Raw genomic sequence first — 23,520 nt, 5'->3', positions numbered from 1 at the left:
TATAGAGGCCCATATAGATCCTCATCTCATGGGGGCTCTCTGCATCCCCCACCCCCACCCATAGGGACCCTATAGATTCCCCCTCCACCCTATAGAGACCCTATAGATCCCCATATGGGCTCCCATCTGGGCTCTCTGCATCCCCCCCCCCCACGCCAACACCCCCCTATAGGGGCTATAGGGCCCCCCTCCACCCTATAGAGGCCCTATAGATCCCCATATGGGCTCCCATGCGGGCTCCACATCCCCCCCCCTCCCACTCCCCCCCTATAGGGAACCTATAGATCCCCCCCTCCACCCTATAGACACCCTATAGATCCCAGTATGGGCTCCCATATGGGGTCTCTGCATCCCCACCCCCAAACCCCCCCATAGGGGCTATAGGGTCCCTCTTCACCCTATAGACACCCTATAGAGACCCTACAGATCCCCACACAGGCTCCCATGTGGGCTCCGCATCCCCCCCCCTCCCCAACACCCCCCTCTAGGGACCCTATAGATCCCCCCTTCCACCCTATAGAGACCCTATAGATCCCCCCCTGACCCTCCAGGGGCCACAGGGACCCCGCCCGAGGACATTATAGGTGCTATAGGGGACCCCGAGCGGGGCATTATAGCACCAACACCCCCCCCCCCCTCCACCCCCTCCCCAGCATAGGACAATCCCTCAGGACAGCATAGGGGCTATACGTTCCCCCCCTCCCCCACCCCCCCTCCCCCACCGGGCGCCCCTCATCCATAGGGGGTGTGTGTCCCCCCGAGTGCACGCAGCCCCCTATAGAGTCCATACGGCCCCTCACGGGGGAGGGGGGGGGGGGCTATAGTGGCGGCTCAGCCCCCCACCCCCCCCCCCCCCCCCACCCCCCCAGGCACTATAGAGGCTCTACGCCCCCCCCCCATGGGCGCTATAGGGGCCGCGGGGGGCGGGGCCGAGCCTACACCTCATGCTGCATATATTAAAAAAAGTCCCGCCCCCTTATATACATATATACACGCACGGTACGTATGGGGGGGTGGGGCGGAAGGGGGCCAATCCTGAGCAACGCTGGACGCGCCGGGAGGGTGGAAAATGGGCTGAGCGAGGTGTGAGTAACCTCGGAGTAAAGTGTGAGTAACCTCGGAGTTAAGTGTGAGTAAACCCGGAGTAAAGTGTGAGTAAACCCGGAGTAACCCTGGTGTGTTGCGTGAGCCCGTGTAAAGCGCTTGTAACCCCCGAGGAGTGCGTAGCCTTGGGGTGACATGTCAGTAACCCTGGAGTAAAGGGTCACCTTCGCGTAAAGCGTGAGTAACCCTGGAGTAACGTGTGAGTAGCCCCTGGGACGGGGGGGATTAGGTAACCCCGGAGGTGGCTGGGTGGGGTTGGTGGGAGGGGTGAGTAACTTCAGAGAGAGAGAGGGTTGGCCTTGTGTGGCCATGGGGTACGTAGTAACCCTGGAGTAAGGGCTGAGCATCTGTGGAGTAAGGAGTACTCCAGCCCTCCCAGTGTACTGGGAAGCTTTAGCAACCTCATTGTAGGTTGTGACCTGTAGTAGCAGCTGAGTAACTTCAGCGTAACAAATGTCCAATAGCTTCAAGATATCAGGCTATAGCAAGGGCTGAGTAACCTTGGAGTAACAGCTGTGAACCCCAGAAGACGGGCTGGAAGTGGAGTAACCTCAGAGTAAAGGATAAGTAACACTATGGCGAGCAGCCAAGTGGGTGTATCCATTGAGTATCCTTGGAGAAAGGGCTTGGAAGAGTGGGGAGAGCAGGAGACACCAGAGCTGAGGCCGAGTAACCTCTGAGTAAAGACATGGCACAGGTCACCTGAGTAACCTCTGAGTAAGTAGCATGAGGTGGGGCGAAGGAGCAGAAAAGGGGCTTTGTAGCCTCTGAGTAAAGGCTGAGTAGCAAAGAAGGCGCCGCCGTTTAACCCCAAAAGCTGCCATGTGGGGGTTAAACTGGGCTGGCCCACTAAGGCCTTAGTAACTTCTGAGTAACCTCTGAGGAAGAGGGGGGGGCAGACCAAAATTTGTGTAACACTGGAGTAGGGCTTTGACAAAGGGATCAGCTGGGATTAAAGCATTAAATAGGGAGAGCTGAGGAGCGGAAGGCGCTGAGTAAGGGCTGAGTAACCTCTGAGTAAGGGCTGGGTGGCTGCACCGAGGAGCCGGGCAGCGATGGAGGAGCAAGCACGTAACTTCTGAGGAAGGGCTGAGTAGTTCTGCCGCAAAGAGCGGAATAAAGGCAAGGGCAGGGGGTGGAGAAGGAACCACGCGGAGTAACCCTGGAGTAAGGTGTGAGTAGCAATAAAGTACCAAACAGCCCTGAAATAAGAGCTGAGTAAGCCCAGAGTAAAAACCCCTATGATTAACCCTGGAATAACCTCTGGGTAGGAGTAAAGTACCAAGTAACCTCAGAGTACAAGCTGAGTAAACTCAAAATAAGAACCCCGCCCCCCCAAGTAACCCTGGAGTAAGTTCTGACTAGGAGTAAAGTACCGAGTAACCTCAAAATAAGAGCTGACTAACCCAGGATTAGGGGGAGGGAGTGCAGCCCCCTGCTGAGTAGTGTCTGAGTAACCAAGGAGTAGGAGCCCACTAATGTTGGAGTAGTGAGTGAGTAGGGGCTGAGTAGCCGGGAAGTAAGGCTGGAGTAGGGCAGCAGCGGCCGCAGACCTTGGCCTGAGCTGCCTTGGAGTAAAGGAGGGGAGTTGGGCCTGAGTAACCGTGGAGTAACCCTGGAGTAAAGCGAGAGTAACCTCGGAGTAAGCTCCCCCCACCTCAGGGCCCCCCCCCCCCCAACGGAGGGGGGGGGTGATGAAACCCCGCGTAAGGTCCGAGTAACCCCGGAGTAAAGTAGGAGTAACCTCGGAGTAAGCTCAGAAGGGCACCGCCACTCCCCACACCCACCCCCCACCCACCCCAAGGTGGCCCCGCCCCCTCCTAAGCCCCGCCCCTGCGGGGGGGGGGGGGGAGGGGCCCCATATAGACTCTTATTTATAATATTGCCTTGAAAAAATAAAATTCCAAGTAAATCGTGGGGGGAGGAACCCCCAAAATGGAGGGAACACCCCCAAAAAATTGGGGGGGTCCCCCACAATGGGGGGGGGGGGGTTCCCACGTGACACCCCCCCCCCCAAATCCAGCAGCGGCTCTTCGACGGGGCGGGGGGAGGGACACGGGGGGGGGCCAGAGTTACAGTTCGAAGGGGCCCCCCCCATAGTTTCGGGGTGCGCCCCCTCCCCCCGTTTTGGTGTACCCCCCCCCAAAGTTTTAGAGGAGCCTCCCCCAGTTGTGGGGTGCCCCCCCTCCCCCCCCAAATTTTGGGGGGGTCCCAGGGTGGGGCGGGGGGGGGGGGGGTTGCAGCAGCAGTCCGTGGGGCTGTGGGGAGAGGAAAAGGTTACAGGGGGGGCCCCCAAAATTGGATCCCCCCCCCCCCCCCAAACTGACCCCCACTTGTCAGGGCTCATTTTAGGGGCGACCCCTGTTTTTGGGGTGTCGCCCATTCGGGGGGGGGGGGCTCTTCTAAGAGGGGAGGGGTCCCCGAGCCCCAGATTTGGGGGGGACCCGTATTGGGGGGCCTCTAAACTTTGGGGGGGTCCCCTCTAAACTTTGGGGGGGTCCCCCCCATTGAAGGGCAGGATCCCCATTTTAGGACAACCCCTATTTTGGGGGTGCTGACCCCTACTTCCCATTTCTAGGGGGCTCCCCAAAAATTTTAGGGGTCCCCCGTTTCGGGGTTCCCCCATTTTTTGGGGGGGGGGTGGCTCATTTTCAGGGGTATTCCCCGTATTTTGGGGAATATTCTCCTTTTTTGGGGTGAGCTGAACCCCGGTTTTGCAGGGGGAATCGATTTGGGGGGGGGTCACCCATTTTGGGGGGTTCCCCCTGATTTTTTTTGGGGGGGGGTCACCCCGATTTTTGGGGGGTCCTACCTGCCCGGCGTCAGAACTCGGTATCAAGCACCCGAAAAGCGGAAGAACCTGTGGGGGGAAAAAAGGGGGGGGGGGGGGGGGGGGGGGGGGGTGGGGGTCAGGTGGAGACCCCCAAAACTTGGGGGGGGGACCCCCAAGGGGTCCCCAGATTTTGGGGGGGGTGTCCCCAGATTTGGGGGGTCCCCGGATGTTGGGGTGCAGACCGGGGGGGGGCAGGGAGGCCGAGCGCAGCCCCGGCTCCTTCTGCAGCTGGATCTCCTTCAGCGCGAAGATGGAGGTGGCTGGGGGGGGGGGGGGGGCGTGGCCTGGCGTCAGGGGGCGTGGCCATGCCCAAAAGGGGGCGTGGCCACGCCCAGAGCCCAATCCCCATGGCCACGCCCCGTGTATTTGCATAACTCCGCCCACAGCCAACCACATGTCCCCCTAAAGCCCCGCCCACCCGCAGCTAAGCCCCGCCCCTAGAGCCCCTCCCACCCACACCCACCAATAGGCTCCTTCCCCCCCCCCCCCCCCCCCCCCCCCCCCGGTGAAATCCCGCCCTTCCAAGATGCCACTCACAAGCCCCCGCCCCATAAAGGCCCCGCCCACCAGTTTAGCTCCACCCACTCCAAGCCCCACCCCCAGCTGTAGCGCCACCCAATTCCCAAGCCACGCCCCTTGAAAGGCCCCGCCCCCCAGCTTTAGCTCCACCCAATCCCGAGCCCCGCCCCTTGAAATGCCCCGCCCCCAGCTTTAGCTCCACCCAATCCCAAGCCCTGCCCTGGAAAGGCCCCGCCCCAAGCCCCGCCCCCAGATTTAACCCCACCAATCCCAAGTCCCTCCCCTGAAAAGGCCCCTCCCCAAGCCCCGCCCCCTCCAAACCCTCCCGCCCGCCCCTAAGCCCCGCCCACTCCAAGCCCCACCCACTCCAGACCCTCCCGTCCGCCCCAAGCCCCGCCCACTCCAAACCCGCCCGCCCCAAGCCCCGCCCACTCCAAGCCCCACCCACTCCAGACCCTCCCGTCCGCCCCTAAGCCCCGCCCACTCCAAGCCCCGCCCACTCCAAACCCGCCCGCCCCTAAGCCCCGCCCACTCCAAGCCCCGCCCACTCCAGACCCTCCCATCCGCCCCTAAGCCCCGCCCACTCCCCAAGCTACGCCCCTTTCAAGCCCCGTCCCCGGGAGCTCCACCCCCCACCGCCCGAGGCCCCGCCCCCTCCCCCGAGGCCCCGCCCCCTCCCCGAGGCCCCGCCCACTCACTGTCGGGCAGGGTGGCCACGCGGGGGCCCAGGCAGGCGAAGAAGGGGTGGCCCATGGCCTCGGCCGCCGGGAGCCGCCGCCGCCCCTCGAACTGACCCGCCCCCCCGTCAGGCCACGCCCACCAGCGCAAGGCCACGCCCCCCCTCGTGTGGGCGTGGCCCCGCCAATCCCTCCCCCCCGCAGGGAGGGAGACACCTCTGGGGGATTTGGGGCAAATAAAGGGCTTTTGGGGCAAATGAAGAGAGTTTGGGCTCAATAAGGGGGATTTGGGGCAAATTGAAGGGCTTTGGGGGCAAATAAAAGAATTTGGGGCAAAATAAGGGGAATTTGGGGCAAATTAAGGGCTTTTAGGGCAAATAAAAAGAATTTGGGCAAATTAAAAGGCTTTGGGGGCAAATAAGAATTTGGGGCAAAATAAGGGGGATTTGGGGCAAATAAAGGGCTTTTGGGGCAAATGAAGAGAGTTTGGGCTCAATAAGGGGGATTTGGGGCAAATTGAAGGGCTTTGGGGGCAAATAAAAAGAATTTGGGGCAAATTAAAGGGCTTTGGGGCAAATAAGAATTTGGGGCAAAATAAGGGGGATTTGGGGCAAATAAAAGGCTTTTGGGGCAAATAAAAAGAATTTGGGGCAAATTAAAGGGCTTTGGGGGCAAATAAGAATTTGGGGCAAAATAAGGGGGATTTGGGGCAAATTAAAAGGCTTTGGAGCAAATAAGATTTTGGGGCAAAATAAGGGGGATTTGGGGCAAATAAAGGGCTTTTAGGGCAAGTAAGATTTTGGGGCAAAATAAGGGGGATTTGGGGCAAATTAAGGGGCGTGGCCGCCCCCCCCTCACCTGCAGCAGCTGCCCCAGCAGGTCGGCGCCGTCGGGGTCCAGCCTGGGGGGGGGGGTCGGGGGGGGGGGGGTCAGGTCCCCCCCTTGCCCCCCCCCCCCCTGTCATGGGGCAGAGCCATGGGGCAGCCCCCCCCCCACATCGGGGTCCCCCCCCCCCCCACCGTGGGTCAGACCGTGGGGCAGCCCCCCCAGTTTTGGGGTCCCCCCCTCGCCCCCCCGCCGTGGGTCAGACCATGGGGCAGCCCCCCCCAGTGTCGGGGTCCCCCCCTCGCCCCCCCCCGCCGTGGGTCAGACCGTGGGGCAGCCCCCCCAGTGTCGGGGTCCCCCCCCGCCGTGGGTCAGACCGTGGGGCAGCCCCCCCAGTTTTGGGGTCCCCCCCTCGCCCCCCCCCGCCGTGGGTCAGACCGTGGGGCAGCCCCCCCCCAGTGTTGGGGTCCCCCCCCTCGCCCCCCCACCATGGGTCAGACCGTGGGGCAGCCCCCCCCAGTTTTGGGGTCCCCCCCTCGCCCCCCCGCCGTGGGTCAGACCCGTGGGGCAGCCCCCCCCAGTGTCGGGGTCCCCCCCCACCGTGGGTCAGACCGTGGGGCAGCCCCCCCCCCCCAGTTTTGGGGTCCCCCCCTCGCCCCCCCCTGCCGTGGGTCAGACCGTGGGCAGCCCCCCCCAGTTTTGGGGTCCCCCCCTCGCCCCCCCGCCGTGGGTCAGACCGTGGGGCAGCCCCCCCAGTTTTGGGGTCCCCCCCTCGCCCCCCCCCTGCCGTGGGTCAGACCGTGGGGCAGCCCCCCCCAGTTTTGGGGTCCCCCCCTCGCCCCCCCCCCGCCGTGGGTCAGACTGTGGGGCAGCCCCCCCAGTTTTGGGGTCCCCCCCTCGCCCCCCCCCGCCGTGGGGTCAGACCGTGGGGCAGTCCCCCCAGTGTCGGGGTCCCCCCCCCGCCGTGGGTCAGACCGTGGGGCAGCCCCCCCCCCAGTGTCGGGGTCCCCCCCCCGCCGTGGGTCAGACCGTGGGGCAGCCCCCCCAGTTTTGGGGTCCCCCCCTCGCCCCCCCGCCGTGGGTCAGACCGTGGGGGCGTGGCGCAGCAGCCCCTCGGGGGGGTACGGGGGGTACTTGTGGGCGCGGAACTCGGCGTTGGCCCCGATCCCCGGCCACGTCTCCTCCGTCGGGGTCCCTGGGGACAAGGGGGGGGGGGTCGGGGGGGGTGAGGGGGGGGGGGGGGGTCACCCCAAACCCCCCGGGACCCCCGAGTCCCGCCGGCCCCCCCCAGGGCTCCCTGAGCCCCCCCAGGGACACCCCAACGCCCCCAGTGCCCCCCCCAAATCCAGACACCCCCCAAGAGCCCCCCAACTCCCACGGACACCCCAAATGGCCCCAAAAGCCTTTAATTTGCCCCAAATCTCCTTTAATTTGCCCCAAATCCCCTTATTGAGCCCAAACTCTTTTGATTTGCCCCCAAAAGTCCTTTCATTTCCCCCAAATCCCCCGTACTGAAACCAAAATATATTTATTTGCTCTAAAAGCCCTTTAATTTGCCCCAAATCTCCCTTTCTTTTGCCTCAAGCTTATTTCACTAAAAACCCTTTATTTTGCCCAAAAACCTTTTAATTTGCCCCAAATCCCGCTTATTAAGCCCAAACTCATTTGATTTGCCCCAAAACTCCTTTAATTTGCCCCAAATCCCATTTATTGAGCCCAAACTCTTTTTATTTGCCCCAAAACTCCTTTAATTTGCCCCAAATCCCCCTTTACTTTGCCCCAAAAGCCCTTTAATTTGCCCCAAATCCCCCTTATTGCACCTAAATATATTTACCCTAAAAGCCCTTTAATTGGCCCCAAATCCCCCTTTATTTTGCCTCAAGCTTTTTATTTCCCTCAAAACCCTTTAATTTGCCCCAAATCCCTTTATTTTGCCCCAAAAGCCCTTCAATTTGCCCCAAATCCCACTTATTGAGCCCAAACTTATTTGCTCTAAAAGCCCTCCAGTTTGCCCCAAATGCCCTTAAATTTGCCCCAAATGCCCTTAAATTTGCCCCAAATCCCCCTTATTGAGCCCAAAATATATTTATTTGCCCTAAAAGTCCTTTAATTTGCCCCAAATCCCCTTTATTTTACCTCAAGCTTTTTATTTCACCAAAAACCCTTTGATTTGCCCCAATTCCCCTTATTGAACCAAAACCTCTTTATTTGCCCTAAAAACCCTTTAGTTTACCCCAAATCCCTTTATTTTGCCCCAAAAGCCCTTTAATTTGCCCCAAATCTCCCTTATTGAACTCAAACTTTTGATTTGCCTTAAAAACCCTTTAATTTGCCCCAAATATCCTAATTTCCCCCCAAACTCCCAAACTCCCCCCACATTTGTCCATAATCCCCAGAATTTTCTCCAACGCCTCCAAATTTGCCAAAAATCTCAATTTTCCCCAAGCCCCCCAAATTCGCCCCAAATCCCCCAGAATTTCCAACTCCCCAAATTCCCTCCAAACCTCCTGAATTTCCCCCAAACCCCCCAAATTCCCCCCAAATTTGCCCCAAATCCACCAAGTTTCCCAAATTCCACCCAAATTTCCCCAAACCCCCAGATCTCCCCCAAACCTCCTGCATTTCCCTAAACCCCTAAATTTGCTCCAAATTCCCCAAATTTCCTCCAAATCCCCCAACTCCCTCCCAAATTTGCCCAAAATCCCTCAAATTTCCCCACACCTCCCAAAATTTGCCCAAAATCCCAATTTCCCCCAAACTCCCCAAAATTTGCCGCAACTCCCCCAAATTTCCCAACTCCCCAAATCCCCCAAATTTGACCCAAATACCCCAAATTTCCCCCAAAACCCCAAATCCAAAATTTGCCCCAAATCCCCCAAATGCCTCCCAAATTTGACCCAAATCCCCCAAATTTTCCCCAAACCCCCCAAATTTGACCCAAATCCCCCAAATTTCCCCCAAACCCCTCCCAAATTTGCCCAAAATCCCCCAAATTTCCCCCAAATCCCTCCCAAATTTGACCCAAATCCCTCAAATTTCCCCCAAACCCCCCAAATTTACCCCAAATCCCTCCCAAATTTGACTCAAATCCCCCAAATTTCCCTCAAACCCCTCAAACCCAAAATTTCCCCCAAACCCCCAAAATTTCCCCCAACCCCCCCAAATTTGACCCAAATCCCGAAATTTACCCCAACCCCCCCAAATTTGACCCAAATCCCCGAAATTTACCCCAACCCCCCCAAATTTGACCCAAATCCCCCAAATTTACCCCAAATTCCTCCCAAATTTGACACAAATCTCACAAATTTCCCCCAAACCCAAAATTTCCCCCAAACCCCAATGCCAAATTTGACCCAAATCCCCCAAATTTACCCCACACCTCTCAAAATTTGCCCCAAATCCCTCAAATTTACCCCAAACCCCCCAAATTTGACCCAAATCCCCCAAATTTCCCCCAAACCCCCCAAATTTGACGCAAATCCCTCAAATTTCCCCAAATTCCTCCCAAATTTGACCCAAATCCCCCAAACCCAAAATTTGCCCCAAATCCCCCCAAATTTACCCCAAACCCCCCCAAATCCCTCCCAAATTTGACCCTAATCCCCCAAATTTCCCCCAAATCCCCCAAATTTCCCCCAAACCCCCCAAACCCAAAATTTACACCAAATCCCCCAAATTTCCCCCAAATTCCTCCCAAATTTGCCCCAAATCCCCCAGATTTCCCCAAAGCCCCCAAATTTGCCCAAAACCGCCGGTTTTTGCCCCGTACCGAGCAGGCGGAAGATGAAGTGCAGCTGCTCCTCCACGGTGGAGCCGGGGAACAGCGGCCGCCCCGTCACCATCTCCGAGAAGATGCAGCCCACGCCCCTGCGGCACCGTGCCAGGCCCTCGTGCGAGGCTCACGATCCTCGTGCAAGGCCCAAGACCCTCGTGCGAGACACGCCCACCCCACCCCCACCCCCCGCAGGTGGACAAGGGCTCCTGATCCTCGTGCAAGACCCCCCCGGGCTGGCTCACTGCCCCCGTCCCCGTCCTCGTGCGAGCCCCCTCAGTCCTCGTGCGAAACCCTCGTGCAAGAGATCACCACCAAACCCCTTCTGGAGCCGCGTAAGAACCCGCAGTCCCCGTGCAAGAACCCTGGACCGCCCCCCGGCCCTCGTGCAAGACCCCCCCAGCCCTCATGCAAGCCCCCCCTGGCCCTCGTGCAAAACCCTCGTGCAAGAGACCCCTACCAAACCCCCTCTGGAGCCATGTAGGAACCTGCAGTCCCCGTGCAAGAATCCTGGACCCGCCCCCCAGCCCCCGTGCAAGTCCCCCCCCCAGCCCTTGTGCAAGCCCCCCCCAGCCCTCGTGCGAAATCCTCGTGCAAGACGTCCCCACCAAACGCCTCTGGAGCCATGTAGGAACCCGCAGTCCCCGTGCAAGAATCCTGTCTCCCCCTCCTAGCCCTCGTGTGAGCCCCCCCGGCCCTCGTGTGAAAACCTCGTGCAAAGAGACCCCCACTAAACCCCCTCTGGAGCCACGTAGGAACACGCAGTCCCCGTGCAAGAACCCTGGGCTGCTCCCCAGCCCCCGTGCAAGACTCCCCCAGCCCTCGCGTGAACCCCGTGGGCCCTCGTGCAAAACCCTTGTGCAAGAGACCCCCACAAAACCCCTTCTGGACCCACGTAGAAACCCACAGTCCCCGTGCAAGAACCCTGAACCCCTTCCAAGCCCCTGTGCAAGCCTCCCCCCGCCCTTGTGCAAGCCCCCCCGACCCTCGTGAAAAACTCTCGTGCAAGAGACCCTCACCAAACCCCCTCTGGAGCCACGTAGGAACCCGCAGTCCCCGTGCAAGAACCCTGGGCCAGCCCCCAGCCCCCGTGCAAGACTCCCCCAGCCCTCGCGTGAACCCCATGGGCCCTTGTGCAAAACCCTCGTGCAAGAGACCCCCACAAAACCCCTTCTGGAGCCACGTAGGAACCCGCAGTCCCCGTGCAAGAACCCTGGGCTCCCCCCCACCTCCCGTGTGAGCCCCCCCAGGACTCATGTGAGCCCCCCCAGTTCTTGTGCGAGTCCCCCCGGCCCCCGTGCAAGGCCCTCGTGCGCTCACCACATGTCGATCTGGGTGGAATACTCGGTGGAACCCAGCAGGATGTCGGGGGGGCGGTACCACAGCGTCACCACCTCGTTAGAGTACGTCTTCGTCGGGATGGATTTAGCCCGGGCCAAGCCTGGGGGGGCAGAAAACAGGGTTGGGGGGGGGCCCTGGGGGGAATTGGGGTCCCCAAGGGGGTTCTGGGGGGGCAAATGGGGTCCCTGGGGGGCAAAATTGGGGTCCTGGGGGGGAATTGGGGTTTGTAGGGCAGGAATTCGGGTGCCCAAGGGGGTCCTGGGGAAGCAATGGGGGTCTCTGAGGGGGGAAATTGGGGTCCCTGGGGGGGGGAAACTGGGGTCCTGAGGGGGGAATTGGGGTTCCTGGGGGGGCAATGGGGGTCCCGGGGGGGGGAAATTGGGGTCCTGGGGGGGCAATGGGGGTCCCTGGGGCAGGAATTCAGGTGCCCAAGGGGGTCCTGGGGAAGCAATGGGGGTCCCTGAGGGGGGAAATGGGGTCCCTGGGGGGAAATTGGGGTCCCTGGGGGGGCAATGGGGGTCCCTGAGGGGGCAAATGGGGTCCCTGGGGGAATAATGGGGGTCCCTGGGGGGGAAATTGGGGTCCTGGGGGGAAATTGGGGTTCCTGGGGCCAAAATTCCAGGTGCCCAAGTGGGTCCTGGGGAAACAATGGGGGTCCCTGGGGGGGAAATTGGGGGTCCTTGGGGGGGGAAATGGGGTCCCTGGGGGGAAATCAGGGTCCCTGGGGGGGAAATTGGGGTCCGGGGGGGCAAACTGGTGTCACTGAGGGGGGAAATTCGGGTCCAGGGGGGCAATGGGGGTCCCTTGGGGTGGGAATTGGGGTCCTGGGGGCACTGGGGGTCCCTGCGGGGGGGAATTGGGGTCCCCAAGGGGGTCCGGGAGGGGCAAGAGGTTTTGGGTGCCCTGGGGAGACTTCTGGGGGTCCCGGAGTGGGTTTTGGGGGTCTCAGGGTGGGTTTTGGGGCCCCCCTGGGGCATTTTAGGGGTGCTGGGGGGGGGGGTGATGATTTGGGGGACCCTGGTGCTCTGGAAGTGGGGGAGGCTTTGGGGGTCCCAGGGTGGGTTTGGGGGGTCCCCATGTGGGTTTTGGGGGGCTCTGGGGGTCCCAGGGTGGGATTTGGGGATCCTGGAGTGGGATTTGGGGTCCCCTGGGGCATTTTTGGGGTGTGAGGGGGGGTGGGGGTGATGATTTGGGAGGTCCCGGTACTCTGAAAGGGGGGCAGGTGGGGTTCCCAGGGTGGATTTTGGGGGTCTCGGGGTGGGTTTGGGGGGGCTCTGGGGGTCCCAGGGTGGGTTTTGGGGGACCCAGGTAGGTTTTGGGGTCCCCCTGGGGCATTTTTTGGGGTGCTGGGGGGGGTTGATGATGTGGGGGACCCTGGTACTTTGGAAGCTGGGGGGGGGGTTGGGGCTCCCAGGGGGGATTTGAGGGTCCCAGGGTGGATTTTGGGGGTCCCAGGGTGGGTTTTTGGGTGCCCTGGGGTGAGTTTTTGGGGTCCCAGCATGGGTTTTGGGGTCCCAGCGTTGGTTTTGGGGGTCCCAGTGTGGGTTTTGAGGGTCCCAGGAGAGGTTTTTGGGGTCCCAGGGGAGGTTTTTAGGGTCCCAGGGTGGGGTTTTGGGGTCCCAGGGAGGGGGGGTTGGGGTCCCAGGGTGGGTTTTGGGGGTCCTGGAGTGAGTTTTTGGGGTCCCAGGGTGGGTTTTGGGGGTCCCAGGGAGGTTTTTGGGGTCCCAGGGTGGGCTTTGGGGTCCCAGGGTGGGTTTTGGGGGTCCTGGGGGGAGTTTTTGGGGTCCCGGGATGGGTTTTGGGGGTCCCGGGGTGGGTTTTGGGGTCCCAGGGTGGGTTTTGGGGGTCCCAGAAGAGGTTTTTGGGGTCCTAGGGGGAATTGGGGGGTCCCAGAGGAGGTTTTTAGGTTCCCAGGGTGGGTTTTTGGGTCCCAGGGTGGGTTTTGGGGGTCCTGGGGTGAGTTTTTGGGGTCCCAGGGGAGGTTTTGGGGGTCCCAGGGTGGGTTTTGGGGGTCCTGGAGTGACTTTTGGGGTCCCCCGGGGCATTTTAGGGGTGCTGGGGGGGCGGTGATGATTTGGGGGACCCTGGTGCTCTGGAAGCGGGGGGGAGGTTTTGGGGGTTCCCAGGGCAGATCTCGGGGGGGGGTGGTGGGGGGTCCCGAGGTGTCTTTTGGGGGTTTGGGGGGGTTCGGGGGGTGGGGGGGAGGTTTTGGGGGGTTTTTGGGGTTCGGGGGTTGGGGGGGAGGTTTCGGGGGCCCCCCCTGACCAAAATCGGCGAGTTTGAGGTCCCCCCGTCGGCTGAGCAGGAGGTTCTGGGGCTTGAGGTCGCGGTGCAGCACCTTGTGCCGGTGGCAGAAGGCCAGACCCCGCAGCAGCTGGAAGAGGAAGAGCTGCCCCCCCCCAAAATGGCCGCTTGCACACTCGTTGCACGCCCCTTGCACACTCATCACACGCCCCTCGCACAATCGTGGCCCCCATGCACCGATAACGCCCCTTTGTGCGCCCCCAAACCCCTCGTGTCCTCCTGGGAGACCCCACGCTTCCTCCTCTACTCCTTTGCACACTCGTCGCACACCCCTTGCACACTCGTTGCATGCCTCTCGCACACTCATCACACGCCCCTCGCACAATCGTGGCCCCCATGCACCGATAACGCCCCTTTGTGCACCCCCAAACCCCTCATGTCCTCCTAGGAGACCCCACACTGCCTCCTCTACCCCTTTGCACACTCGTTGCACGCCCCTTGTACACTCGTTGCACACTCGTCGCACGCCCCTCGCGCAATCACGGCCCCACACACCAATAAAACCCTTTTGTGCAGCCCCAAACCCCTCCTGTTCTCCTGGGAGAGAGCCCACACTTCCTTCTCTACACCTTTGCACACTCATCGCACACCCCTTGCATGCTCATTGCACGCCCCTTGCACGCTCGTTGCACGCCCCTCTCACTATCATGGTCCCCATGCACCGATAACACCCCTTTGTGCAGCCCCAAACCCCTCGTGTTCTCCTGGGAGACCCCACCCTTCCCTCTCTGCTGCCTTGCACACTCGTTGCACGCCCCTTGCACACTCACACACTTGTTACACACTTGTCACACGCCCCTCACACAGTTGTGGCCCTCACGCACCGATAAAGCCCCTTTGTGCAGCCCCAAAACCCTCGTGTTCCCCTGGGAGACCCCACACTTCCTCCTCTGCTCCCTTGCACAGTCGTCGCACACCCCTTGCACACTCGTTGCACACTCATCACACGCCCCTTGCACAATCGTGGTCCCCACGCACTGATAACGCCCCTTTGTGCACCCCCAAACCCCTCATGTCATCCTGCGAGACCCCACACTTCCTCCTCTGCCCCTTGCACACTCGTCGCACACCCCTTGCACACTCGTCGCACACTTGTTACACGCCCCAGGCCCCCTCACACCCCGTACAAGTCCCTTGCACACCCAGGAGCCCCTCACACGCCCCTTGCATGCCCCAGACCCCCTTACACACTCCTCACACACCCCTTGCACGCCACTTGCGTGCCCCAGACCCCCTTCCACGCCTCTTACACAAGTCTCACACACCCCTTGCACGCCCCAGACCCCTTCACACACCCCTTGCACACCCCCTCGCACATCCCAGACTCCTCTCACGCCCCTCGCACACCCCTCACATGCCCCAGACCCCCTCACACACCTCTTACAAGCCCCTTGCACGCCCAGGATCCCTTCGCACACCCCTTGCATGCCATTTGCACGCCCCAGACCCCCTCACACACCCATCACAAGCCCCTTGCACGCCCAGGATCCCTTCGCACGCCCCTCGCACGCCCCTCACACGCCCCAAACCCCTTCACACACCCCTTACACGCCTCTTGCACGCCCAGGATCCGTTCGCACACCCCTTGCACACCCCTTGCACGCCCCAGACCCCCTTCGCACGGCCCTTGAGTGCCTGTCGCACACCCAGACCCCCCCCCCCCATGCCCCTCACACGCCCCTCACACACCCAGACCCCCCCTTCACGCCCCAGACCCGCCCCATGCCCCTTGCACGCCCCTCGCACGCCCCTTGCACGCCCCAGACCCCCCCCCAGGCCCCTCGCACGCCCCTTGCACGCCCCTCGCACACCCTGACGTTGTGGATGCTGATGACGCTGCCGCAGTCGTCCAGGTACTGCTTGAGGTCCCGGTCCTGAAATGGGGGGAAACCCCAAAATAATGATGATTGGGGGGGGCAGGTGGGTGAGGGGGGTCCTCAGGGGGGAGCTGGAGGGGATTTGGGGGGCCCACAGGGGATTTGGGGGTCCCCAGGGGGGCTTCAGGGGGATTTGAGGGTCCGGGGAGGGATTTGGGGGGCCCACGGGGGATTTTGGGGTCCCTGGGGGCATTGAGGGGCTCCGGGGGATTTGGGGGTGTCCAGGAAGAGATTTGGGGAGCCCAGGGGGGATGTGGGGGGCCCTGGGGGGATTTGGGGGGTCCCAGGGGGGGAGTCAGGAGCCCTTGGGGGGGGTATTTGGGGGATCCCGGGGAGGGGGTTAGGAGGGGTCTGGGGGGTGGTTGCAGGGCTACGGCGGATTTGGGGGGTCCCTGGGGGATTTGGGGGCCAGGAGGGGGATTTGGGGGGTCCCTGGGGGGATTTGGGGGGCCAGGAGGGGGATTTGGGGGTCCCCAAGGGGGATTAGGGGGGCTCTGGGGACATTTGAGGGGTCCAGGGAGGGATTTGGGGGACCCAGGGGTGATGTGGGGGGGCCTGGGGGATTTGGGGGGGTCCCCCGGGGGATTTGGGGGCTGGGGAAGGATTTGGGGGCCCACGGGGGATTTTGGGGTCCCTGAGGGGGGTGGGGGGTGGCTCTGGGGGATTTGGGGGGTCCCTGGGGGATTTGGGGGGGTCTGGGGGGATTTGGGGGGATTTGGGGGGTCTAGGGAGGGATTTGGGGGCCCCGGAGGATGATTTGGGGGATCTGGGGGTGTGGGAGAAGATCTTGGGGTGCAGGAGAGGATTTTGGGGTGCGGGGGGGTCCCAGAGGCAGGTTTTGGGGTAAAGGGGGGGTCCCAGGCCCAGCTTTTGGGGTGCAGGGGAAGATTTTGGAGAGGAGGGGCGAGTTTTGGGGTGCACAGGTGGGTGTTGGGGTGCAGGGGTGGATTTTGGGGTGCAGGGGAGGGTTTTGGGGTGCAGGGGCGGGTTTTGGGGTGCAGGGGAGGGTTTTGGGGTGCAGGGGAGGTTTTTGGGGTGCAGGGGCAGGTTTTGGGGTGCAGGGGAGGATTTTGGGGTGCAGGGGCGGGTTTTGGGGTGCAGGGGCAGTTTTGGGGTGCAGGGGAGGATTTTGGGGTGCAGGGGCGGGTTTTGGGGTGCAGGGGAGGGTTTTGGGGTGCAGGGAGGTTTTTGGGGTGCAGGGGCAGGTTTTGGGGTGCAGGGGAAGATTTTGGGGTGCAGGGGCGGGTTTAGGGGTGCAGGGGCAGGTTTTGGATGCAGGGCAGGTTTTGGGGTGCAGGGGAGGGTTTTGGGGTGCAGGGGCGGGTTTTGGGGTGCAGGGGAGGGTTTTGGGGTGCAGTGCGGGTTTTGGGGTGCAGGGGCAGGTTTTGGGGTGCAGGGGAGGGTTTTGGGGTGCAGGGGCGGGTTTTGGGGTGCAGGGGAGGGTTTTGGGGTGCAGGGGCGGGTTTTGGGGTGCAGGGGAGGGTTTTGGGGTGCAGGGGCGGGTTTTGGGGTGCAGGGGAGGGTTTTGGGGTGCTGACCAGGTACTCAAAGACGAGGGTGAGGCACTGGGGCGTGTGGACGATGTCGTGCAGCGTCACCACGTTGGCGTGTTTCAGGTCCCGCAGCAGCGACACTGGGGGGGGGGGGGGACACACAAGATTGGGGACACATGGGGACACTTGGGGACACGTGTGACACGTGGGGCCACATGTGGGGCCACCCCACCAGCCTCAACGCCGCTCGTGCAAATCCTCGTGCGAGGCAGCGCACACAACCAACCCACCCCCCCCCACCCCCCCCCCCGACCAAACCTCTCCGGTGTCACCCCAACCCCTCGTGCCACCCCCTCGGTGTCCCCCCAGTGTCACTTGTCACCCCCCGGGGTGTCGTCGTCCCCCCGGCGTGACCCCCCCGGCCCTCGTGCAAGCCCTCGTGCGAGCTCACCCTCGCGGATGGCCGTGCACGGGGCCCCCTCCTCGTGCTCCAGGCGAATTTCCTTCAGGGCCACCAAGTTCTCGGTCAGTTTGCTGCGGCCTTTGTAGACGGTGGCGTAGGTGCCCTGGGGACATCGGGGACATCGGGGACATCGGGGGGACATCGGGGACATCGGGGGGACACGGGGACATTGGGGGGACACAGCGACATTGGGGGGACATTGGGGACATCAGGGACATGGGGGACATGGGGACATAGGGGACATCAGGGGGACATTGGGGGGGACACAGGGATATTGGGGACATTGGGACATTGGGGGGACATTGGGGACATCGGGGGGACATGGGGACATTGGGGACATTGGGGGGACATTGGGGACATCGGGGGGACATGGGGACATCGGGGACATTGGGGACATTGGGGACATCGGGGACATTAGGGGACACTGGGGGGACGTGGGGACACTGGGGGACTTTGGGGACATTGGGGGGACACAGCAACATTGGGGGGACATGGGGACATTGGAGGGACATGGGGGGACATTGGGGACATCAGGGGGACATTGGGGGACACACAGGGATATTGGGGACATTGGGGCCATTGGGGACATCAGGGGGACATGGGGACATTGGGGACATCAGGAGACATTGGGCCATTGGGGACATGGGGACATTGGGGACATCAGGGGGACATTGGGGGGACACAGGGATATTGGGGACATTGGGGACATCGGGGGGGACTTGGGGACATCGGGGGACATGGGACATCGGGGGACATTGGGGCCATTGGGGACATCGGGGGGACATGGGACATTGGGGACATTAGGGGGACATTGGGGGGACACAGGGATATTGGGGACATTGGGGACATCGGGGGGGACACGGGGACATCGGAGGAACATGGGGGACATTGGGGACATCAGGAGGACATTGGGGGGACACAAGGATATTGGGGACATTGGGGACATTGGGGGGACATGGGGACATCAGGGGACAGCAGCAACATTGGGGACATTGGGGGGACACAGGCACATCGGGGACATCGGGGACACATGGGGACACCAGCCATCAGGGAACACAGAGATATTGGGGGACATGGAGGGACACAGGGACATTGGGACATGGGGGGACACAGGGACATTGGGGACATTGGGGGGACACAGGGACATTGGGGACATCGGGGGGACACGGGGACATCGGGGGGACATGGGGATGTGGGGGACAACGGGGACACTGGGGGGGACAAGGACATTGGGGGGGACACGGGGATGTGGGGGACGTTGGGGGGGACATTGGGGACACACAGGGACATGGGGGATGTTGGGGACATTTTGGGGCCACTGGAGACACACGGGGGGACGTTGGGGACATCTTGGGGACATCCTGGGGCCATTTGGGGGCCATTTTGGGGTCATCAGGGTCATTTTGGGGCCACATGGGGGGACACTGGGGACACACAGGGGGGACACGCGGTGGCCCCGCCCCCTCCCAGTCCATACTGGGCCGGCCCCTCACCTCTCCAGTTTGTCCAGTTTGACGTAGGTCTCCAGCTTCCCGAAGCCGATCTCCGACTGGGGGAGGGGGGGACACGGTTACTGGGAGAACTGGGAGGCACTGGGAGGTGGGCACCAGCCCCTCCCACCCCCCCCACTGGTTCATACTGGGACGCAGCAAAGCTCTGGGGTGCTGCTGGAGGGGACTGGGAGCAACTGGGAAGCACTGGGAGGCCCCAAGGGGTGATACTGGGCTCTACAAGTCCATACTGGTTTATACTGGTTTATACTGGGATGTACTAGGGAGGCGCAGCACAGGTGGCAGCTGAGGGGCTCTCTCTGGAGTGGACTGGAGGCCCTAGGGGGGGCTCCCATTACTTCCTATCTCTGCTTATCAATCCATACTGGTTCATACTGGTTTATACTGGATTGTACTGGTTTGTACTGGTTTGTACTGGTTTGTACAGGGACGCACCAGGGAGATGCAGCACAGGCAGCGGCTGAGGAGCTGCCTCCAGAGGAGACTGGGAGGCCCTGGGGGGGTTCCTGTTACTTCCTACCTCTCTATATCACTCCATACTGGTCCATACTGGTCCATACTGGTTTATACTGGTTTGTACTGGGACGCACCAGAAAGACGCAGCACTGAGGAGCTGCCTCCAGAGGGCACTGGGAGGCCCTAGGGGGGTTCCAATTACTTCTTACACCTCCCTGTTAAGCCATACTAGTTTATACTGGTTCATACTGGTTTACACTACTTTATACTGGTTTGTACTGGTTTATACTGGGATGCACCAGGGACACGCGGCACAGGCGGCGGCTGAGGAGCTGCCTCCAGAGAGGACTGAGAGGCCCTGAGGGCGTTCCTATTATTTCCTATCCCTCGCTATCTACCCATACTAGTCCATACTGGTTTATACTGGTCTATACTGGTTTATACTGGGACGCACCAGGGAGACGCAGCGCAGGTGCCAGCTGAGGAGCTGCCTCCAGAGGGGACTGAGAGGCCCTGGGGGTGTTCCCATTACTTCAACCCCTTGCTATGGATCCATACTGGTCTATACTGGTTTATAGTGGCTTATACTGGTTCATACTGGTTTGTACTGGCTTATACTGGTTTATACTGGAACACATCAGAAAAACACAGCAAAAACACCGGCTGAGGAGCTGCCTCCACAGGGCACTGGGAGGCCCTGGGGGGGTTCCCATTACTTTCTGCCCTTCCTACGGCTCCATACTGGTTTATACTGGTCCATAGTGGTTTATACTGGTCTATACTGGTTTATACTGGGACGCACCAGGGAGACGCAGCGCAGGTGCCAGCTGAGGAGCTACCTCCAGAGGGGACTGGAAGGCCCTGGGGGTTCCCATTACTTCCAACCCCTTTCTATGGTCCATACTGGTCTATACTGGTTCATACTACTTTATGCTGATTCATACTGGTTTCTACTGGGTTATATTGGTTTATACTGGTTTATACTGGAACACATCAGAAAACACACCAAAGACACCAGCTCAGAGCTGCCTCCACAGGGCACTGGAGGCCCTGGGGGGGTTCCCATTACTTTCTACCCCTTGCTACGGCTCCATACTGGTTTATACTGGTCCATACCGGTTTATACTGGTTTGTACTGGTTTAGACTGGGACGCACCAGGGAGACGCGGCGCAGGCGGCGGCTGAGGGGCCCGGGCAGCCCCAGGCGGTCCAGCCCCCCCTCGGGCAGGCGGGTGTCGGCCGGCAGCGACAGGCGCTTGTTGATGTCCTGGGGGGGGGGGGGGGGGGGGACACAAGTGACCCCCGGGGACCCCCCAAAATCTGTCGGGGACCCCCAGGAGCCCCCCAAAACACCCCAGGACCCCCCCAAAGCCCCCCCAGGACCCCCCCAAAACACCCCAGGACCCCCCAAAGCCCCCCCAGGACCCCCCCAAAACACCCCAGGACCCCCCAAAGCCCCCCCAGGACCCCCCCAAAACACCCCAGGAGCCCCCCAAAGCCCCCCAGGACCCCCCAAAACACCCCAGGAGCCCCCAAAGCCCCCCAGGACCCCCCAAAACTCCCTCAAAAATTCCCAAGACCCCCCAAAATTCCCCAGACCCCCCCCCTAAAACACACCCAGGACCCCCAAACCCCCCAAGATCCCCCCCAACAGCCCTCAAAGCCCCCCAGGACCCCCCCAAAACCCTCAGGATCCCCCCAAAAGCCCTCAAAGCCCCCCAGGATCCCCCCAACCCCCCCCCGACACCCCAAAGCCCCTCAGGACCCCCCCAGGGCCCCCAGGGATCCCCCAAAATACCCCAGGACCCCTTTGAAGCCCCCCTCAGGCCCCCCAAAACCCCTCAGCATCCCACCCAAAGCCCCCAGGACCCCCCAAAACCCCCCCAAGACTCCTCCAAACCCCCTTAAGCTCCCCAGGACCCCCCCCAAAACACCCCAGGACACCCAAAACCCCTTGAAAGCCCCCCCGGACCCCCCAAAGCCCCCAGGACCCCCCCAAAACACCCCAGGACTCCCCAAGTCCCCTCCCCAAACCCCCCCGGACCCCAAACCCCCCCCAGGACCCCCCAAAGCCCCCAGGACCCTTCCAAAACACCCAGGACCCCTCTGAAGCCCCCCCAGGCCCCCCCAAAAACCCCTCAGGATCCCACCCAGACCCCCCCAGCAGCCCCCAAGGCCCCCAGGGATCCCCAAAATACTCCAGGGCCCCCCCAAGCCCCCCCAGGACCCCTCAGAAGCCTCCCAGGACCCCCTATGCCCCCCCCAAAACCCCTCAGGACCCCCCAAGGCCCCCAGGGATCCCCCAAAATACTCCAGGGCCCCTCTGAAGCCCCAAGGCCCCCCCAAAACCTCTCAGGATCCCACCCAGACCCCCTCAGGACCCCCCCAAGGCCCCCAGGGATCCCCCAAAATACTCCAGGGCCCCCCCAAGCCCCCCCAGGACCCCTCAGAGCCTCCCAGGACCCCCTATGCCCCCCCCAAAACCCCTCAGGACCCCCCCAAGGCCCCCAGGGATCCCCAAAATACTCCAGGGCCCCTCTGAAGCCCCCAAGGCCCCCCCAAAACCTCTCAGGATCCCACCCAGACCCCCTCAGGACCCCCCAAGGCCCCCAGGGATCCCCAAAATACTCCAGGGCCCCCCCAAGCCCCCCCAGGACCCCTCAGAAGCCTCCCAGGACCCCCTATGCCCCCCCCAAAACCCCTCAGGACCCCCCCAGGGCCCCCAGGGGTCCCCCAAAATACCCCAGGACCCCTCTGAAGCCCCCAAGGCCCCCCCAAAGCCCCCCCAGGACCCCTCCAAAGGCCCCCCCGTGCCCCCCCCCCAAATTGCCCCGAGCCCCCCCACCTCGGAGGAGCCGGGGCGAGGCGGGTGCTGGCGCAGGCGCAGGCGCACGGGGGAGGCCACCTCCTCCGAGGACGTCCCCGAGGGGGGGTCGCTCTCCCCGTCCGAGCCCATGCGCCCCTCGTCCGCCCCTGCCTCTGGGGGGGGGGGGGGCAAAAAAAAGAGGGGGGGGGGAGTGTCAGGGTACCCCAAAACCCCACCTCCCCCTCAGGACTCTCTAAGTCCCTCCAGCACCCACCTCAGGTTCAGAGGAGCCCCCCCAAAAACCCCAGGGCAGCCCCTTCCCCCCCCCCCCCGAGGTGCTCAGGACCCCCCTGTCCCAGGGGACCCCCCCGCTGTGTCCCCAGGGGGCCCCCCCAAAATCCCCAGGACACCCCCCCCCCTCCCCAGGGACCACCCTCAGTCCCAAAGATCCCCCCACCCCCAAGCCCCAGGGGCCCCCCCAAAATCCCCCCTCAACCCCCCCCCCCCAAGGTGCCCCCCCCACACCCAGGGGTCCCCCAAAGATCCCCCAACCGCCCCTCAGCCCCCAGGACCCCCAAACCCCCCCCCCAAGGACCCCCCCATCTTCCAGGGTCCCCCCAAAAGTCCCCCCCGACCCCCCCTCAGGTCCCCAGGCCCCCCAAATCACCCCCCCAGCACCCCCCCACCCCCAGGGACCCCCTAATTTCCGCCCCCCCCCCCCAAAGGAATAGGGGACACGGGAGGGACAAGGGGGGGGACAGACATGGGGACATTTTGGGGGGACACGGGGACACGGGGGGGACACGGGGACACGGGGGGGATGGGGGGGGGACACGGGGGGGGCCAGGTGGTGACACAGGAGGGGACATGGGGACAGGATACAGGGACAGATGGAGGGACACAGCGGGGGGGGGGACACAGGTTGGGGGGGGGGACGCGGGGACAGATGGGGACACGGGCAGGGGACACGGGGGAGGGGCCAGGGGACAGATGGGGGGACACAGGGGACATTGGGGGGACACGGGACACAGGAGAGGCCACAGGGGGGCCACCACAGCCCCTCTTAAAGGGACAGGCACCCCCCAATCCCTACCTGAGCCCTCTTAAAGGGACAGGCACCCCTAATCCCTACCTGAACCCTCTTAAAGGGACAGGCACCCCCTAATCCTACCTGAACCCTCTTAAAGGGACAGGCACCCCCTAATCCCTACCTGAGCCCTCTTAAAGGGACAGGCACCCCCTAATCCCTACCTGAGCCCTCTTAAAGGGACAGGCACCCCCCAATCCCTACCTGAGCCCTCTTAAAGGGACAGGCGTCCCCTAATCCCTACCTGAACCCTCTTAAAGGGACAGGCACCCCCTAATCCCTACCTGAGCCCTCTTAAAGGGACAGGCGTCCCCTAATCCCTACCTGAGCCTCTTAAAGGGACAGGCACCCCTAATCCCTACCTGAGCCCTCTTAAAGGGACAGGCACCCCCTAATCCTACCTGAGCCCTCTTAAAGGGACAGGCACCCCCCTAATCCCTACCTGAGCCCTA

The 23,520-nt window shown here is 62.2% G+C and overlaps 1 protein-coding gene across 1 annotated transcript; it reads right to left on the bottom strand.

The window, feature by feature from the left end:
• Positions 1-2,974: 2,974 nt before the first annotated feature.
• On the bottom strand, positions 2,975-22,154 carry CDK16 (cyclin dependent kinase 16; the record flags this gene model as incomplete). Its single annotated transcript, XM_074814171.1, is given in 15 exon segments — positions 2,975-3,362; positions 3,917-3,964; positions 4,120-4,197; positions 5,155-5,245; positions 5,992-6,041; positions 7,055-7,153; positions 9,728-9,825; positions 11,051-11,171; positions 13,337-13,460; positions 15,187-15,249; positions 16,791-16,885; positions 17,197-17,311; positions 18,686-18,757; positions 20,332-20,442; positions 22,021-22,154. Coding segments are annotated over 14 exon segments (1,289 nt in total), but the record flags the coding sequence as incomplete, so codon positions are not given.
• Positions 22,155-23,520: the final 1,366 nt, after the last annotated feature.

Source organism: Strix aluco, unplaced genomic scaffold (genome assembly GCF_031877795.1).
Source record: "Strix aluco isolate bStrAlu1 unplaced genomic scaffold, bStrAlu1.hap1 H_2, whole genome shotgun sequence".
Classification (NCBI taxonomy): domain Eukaryota; kingdom Metazoa; phylum Chordata; class Aves; order Strigiformes; family Strigidae; genus Strix; species Strix aluco.
This window is presented reverse-complemented; position numbering and strand designations above follow the sequence as displayed.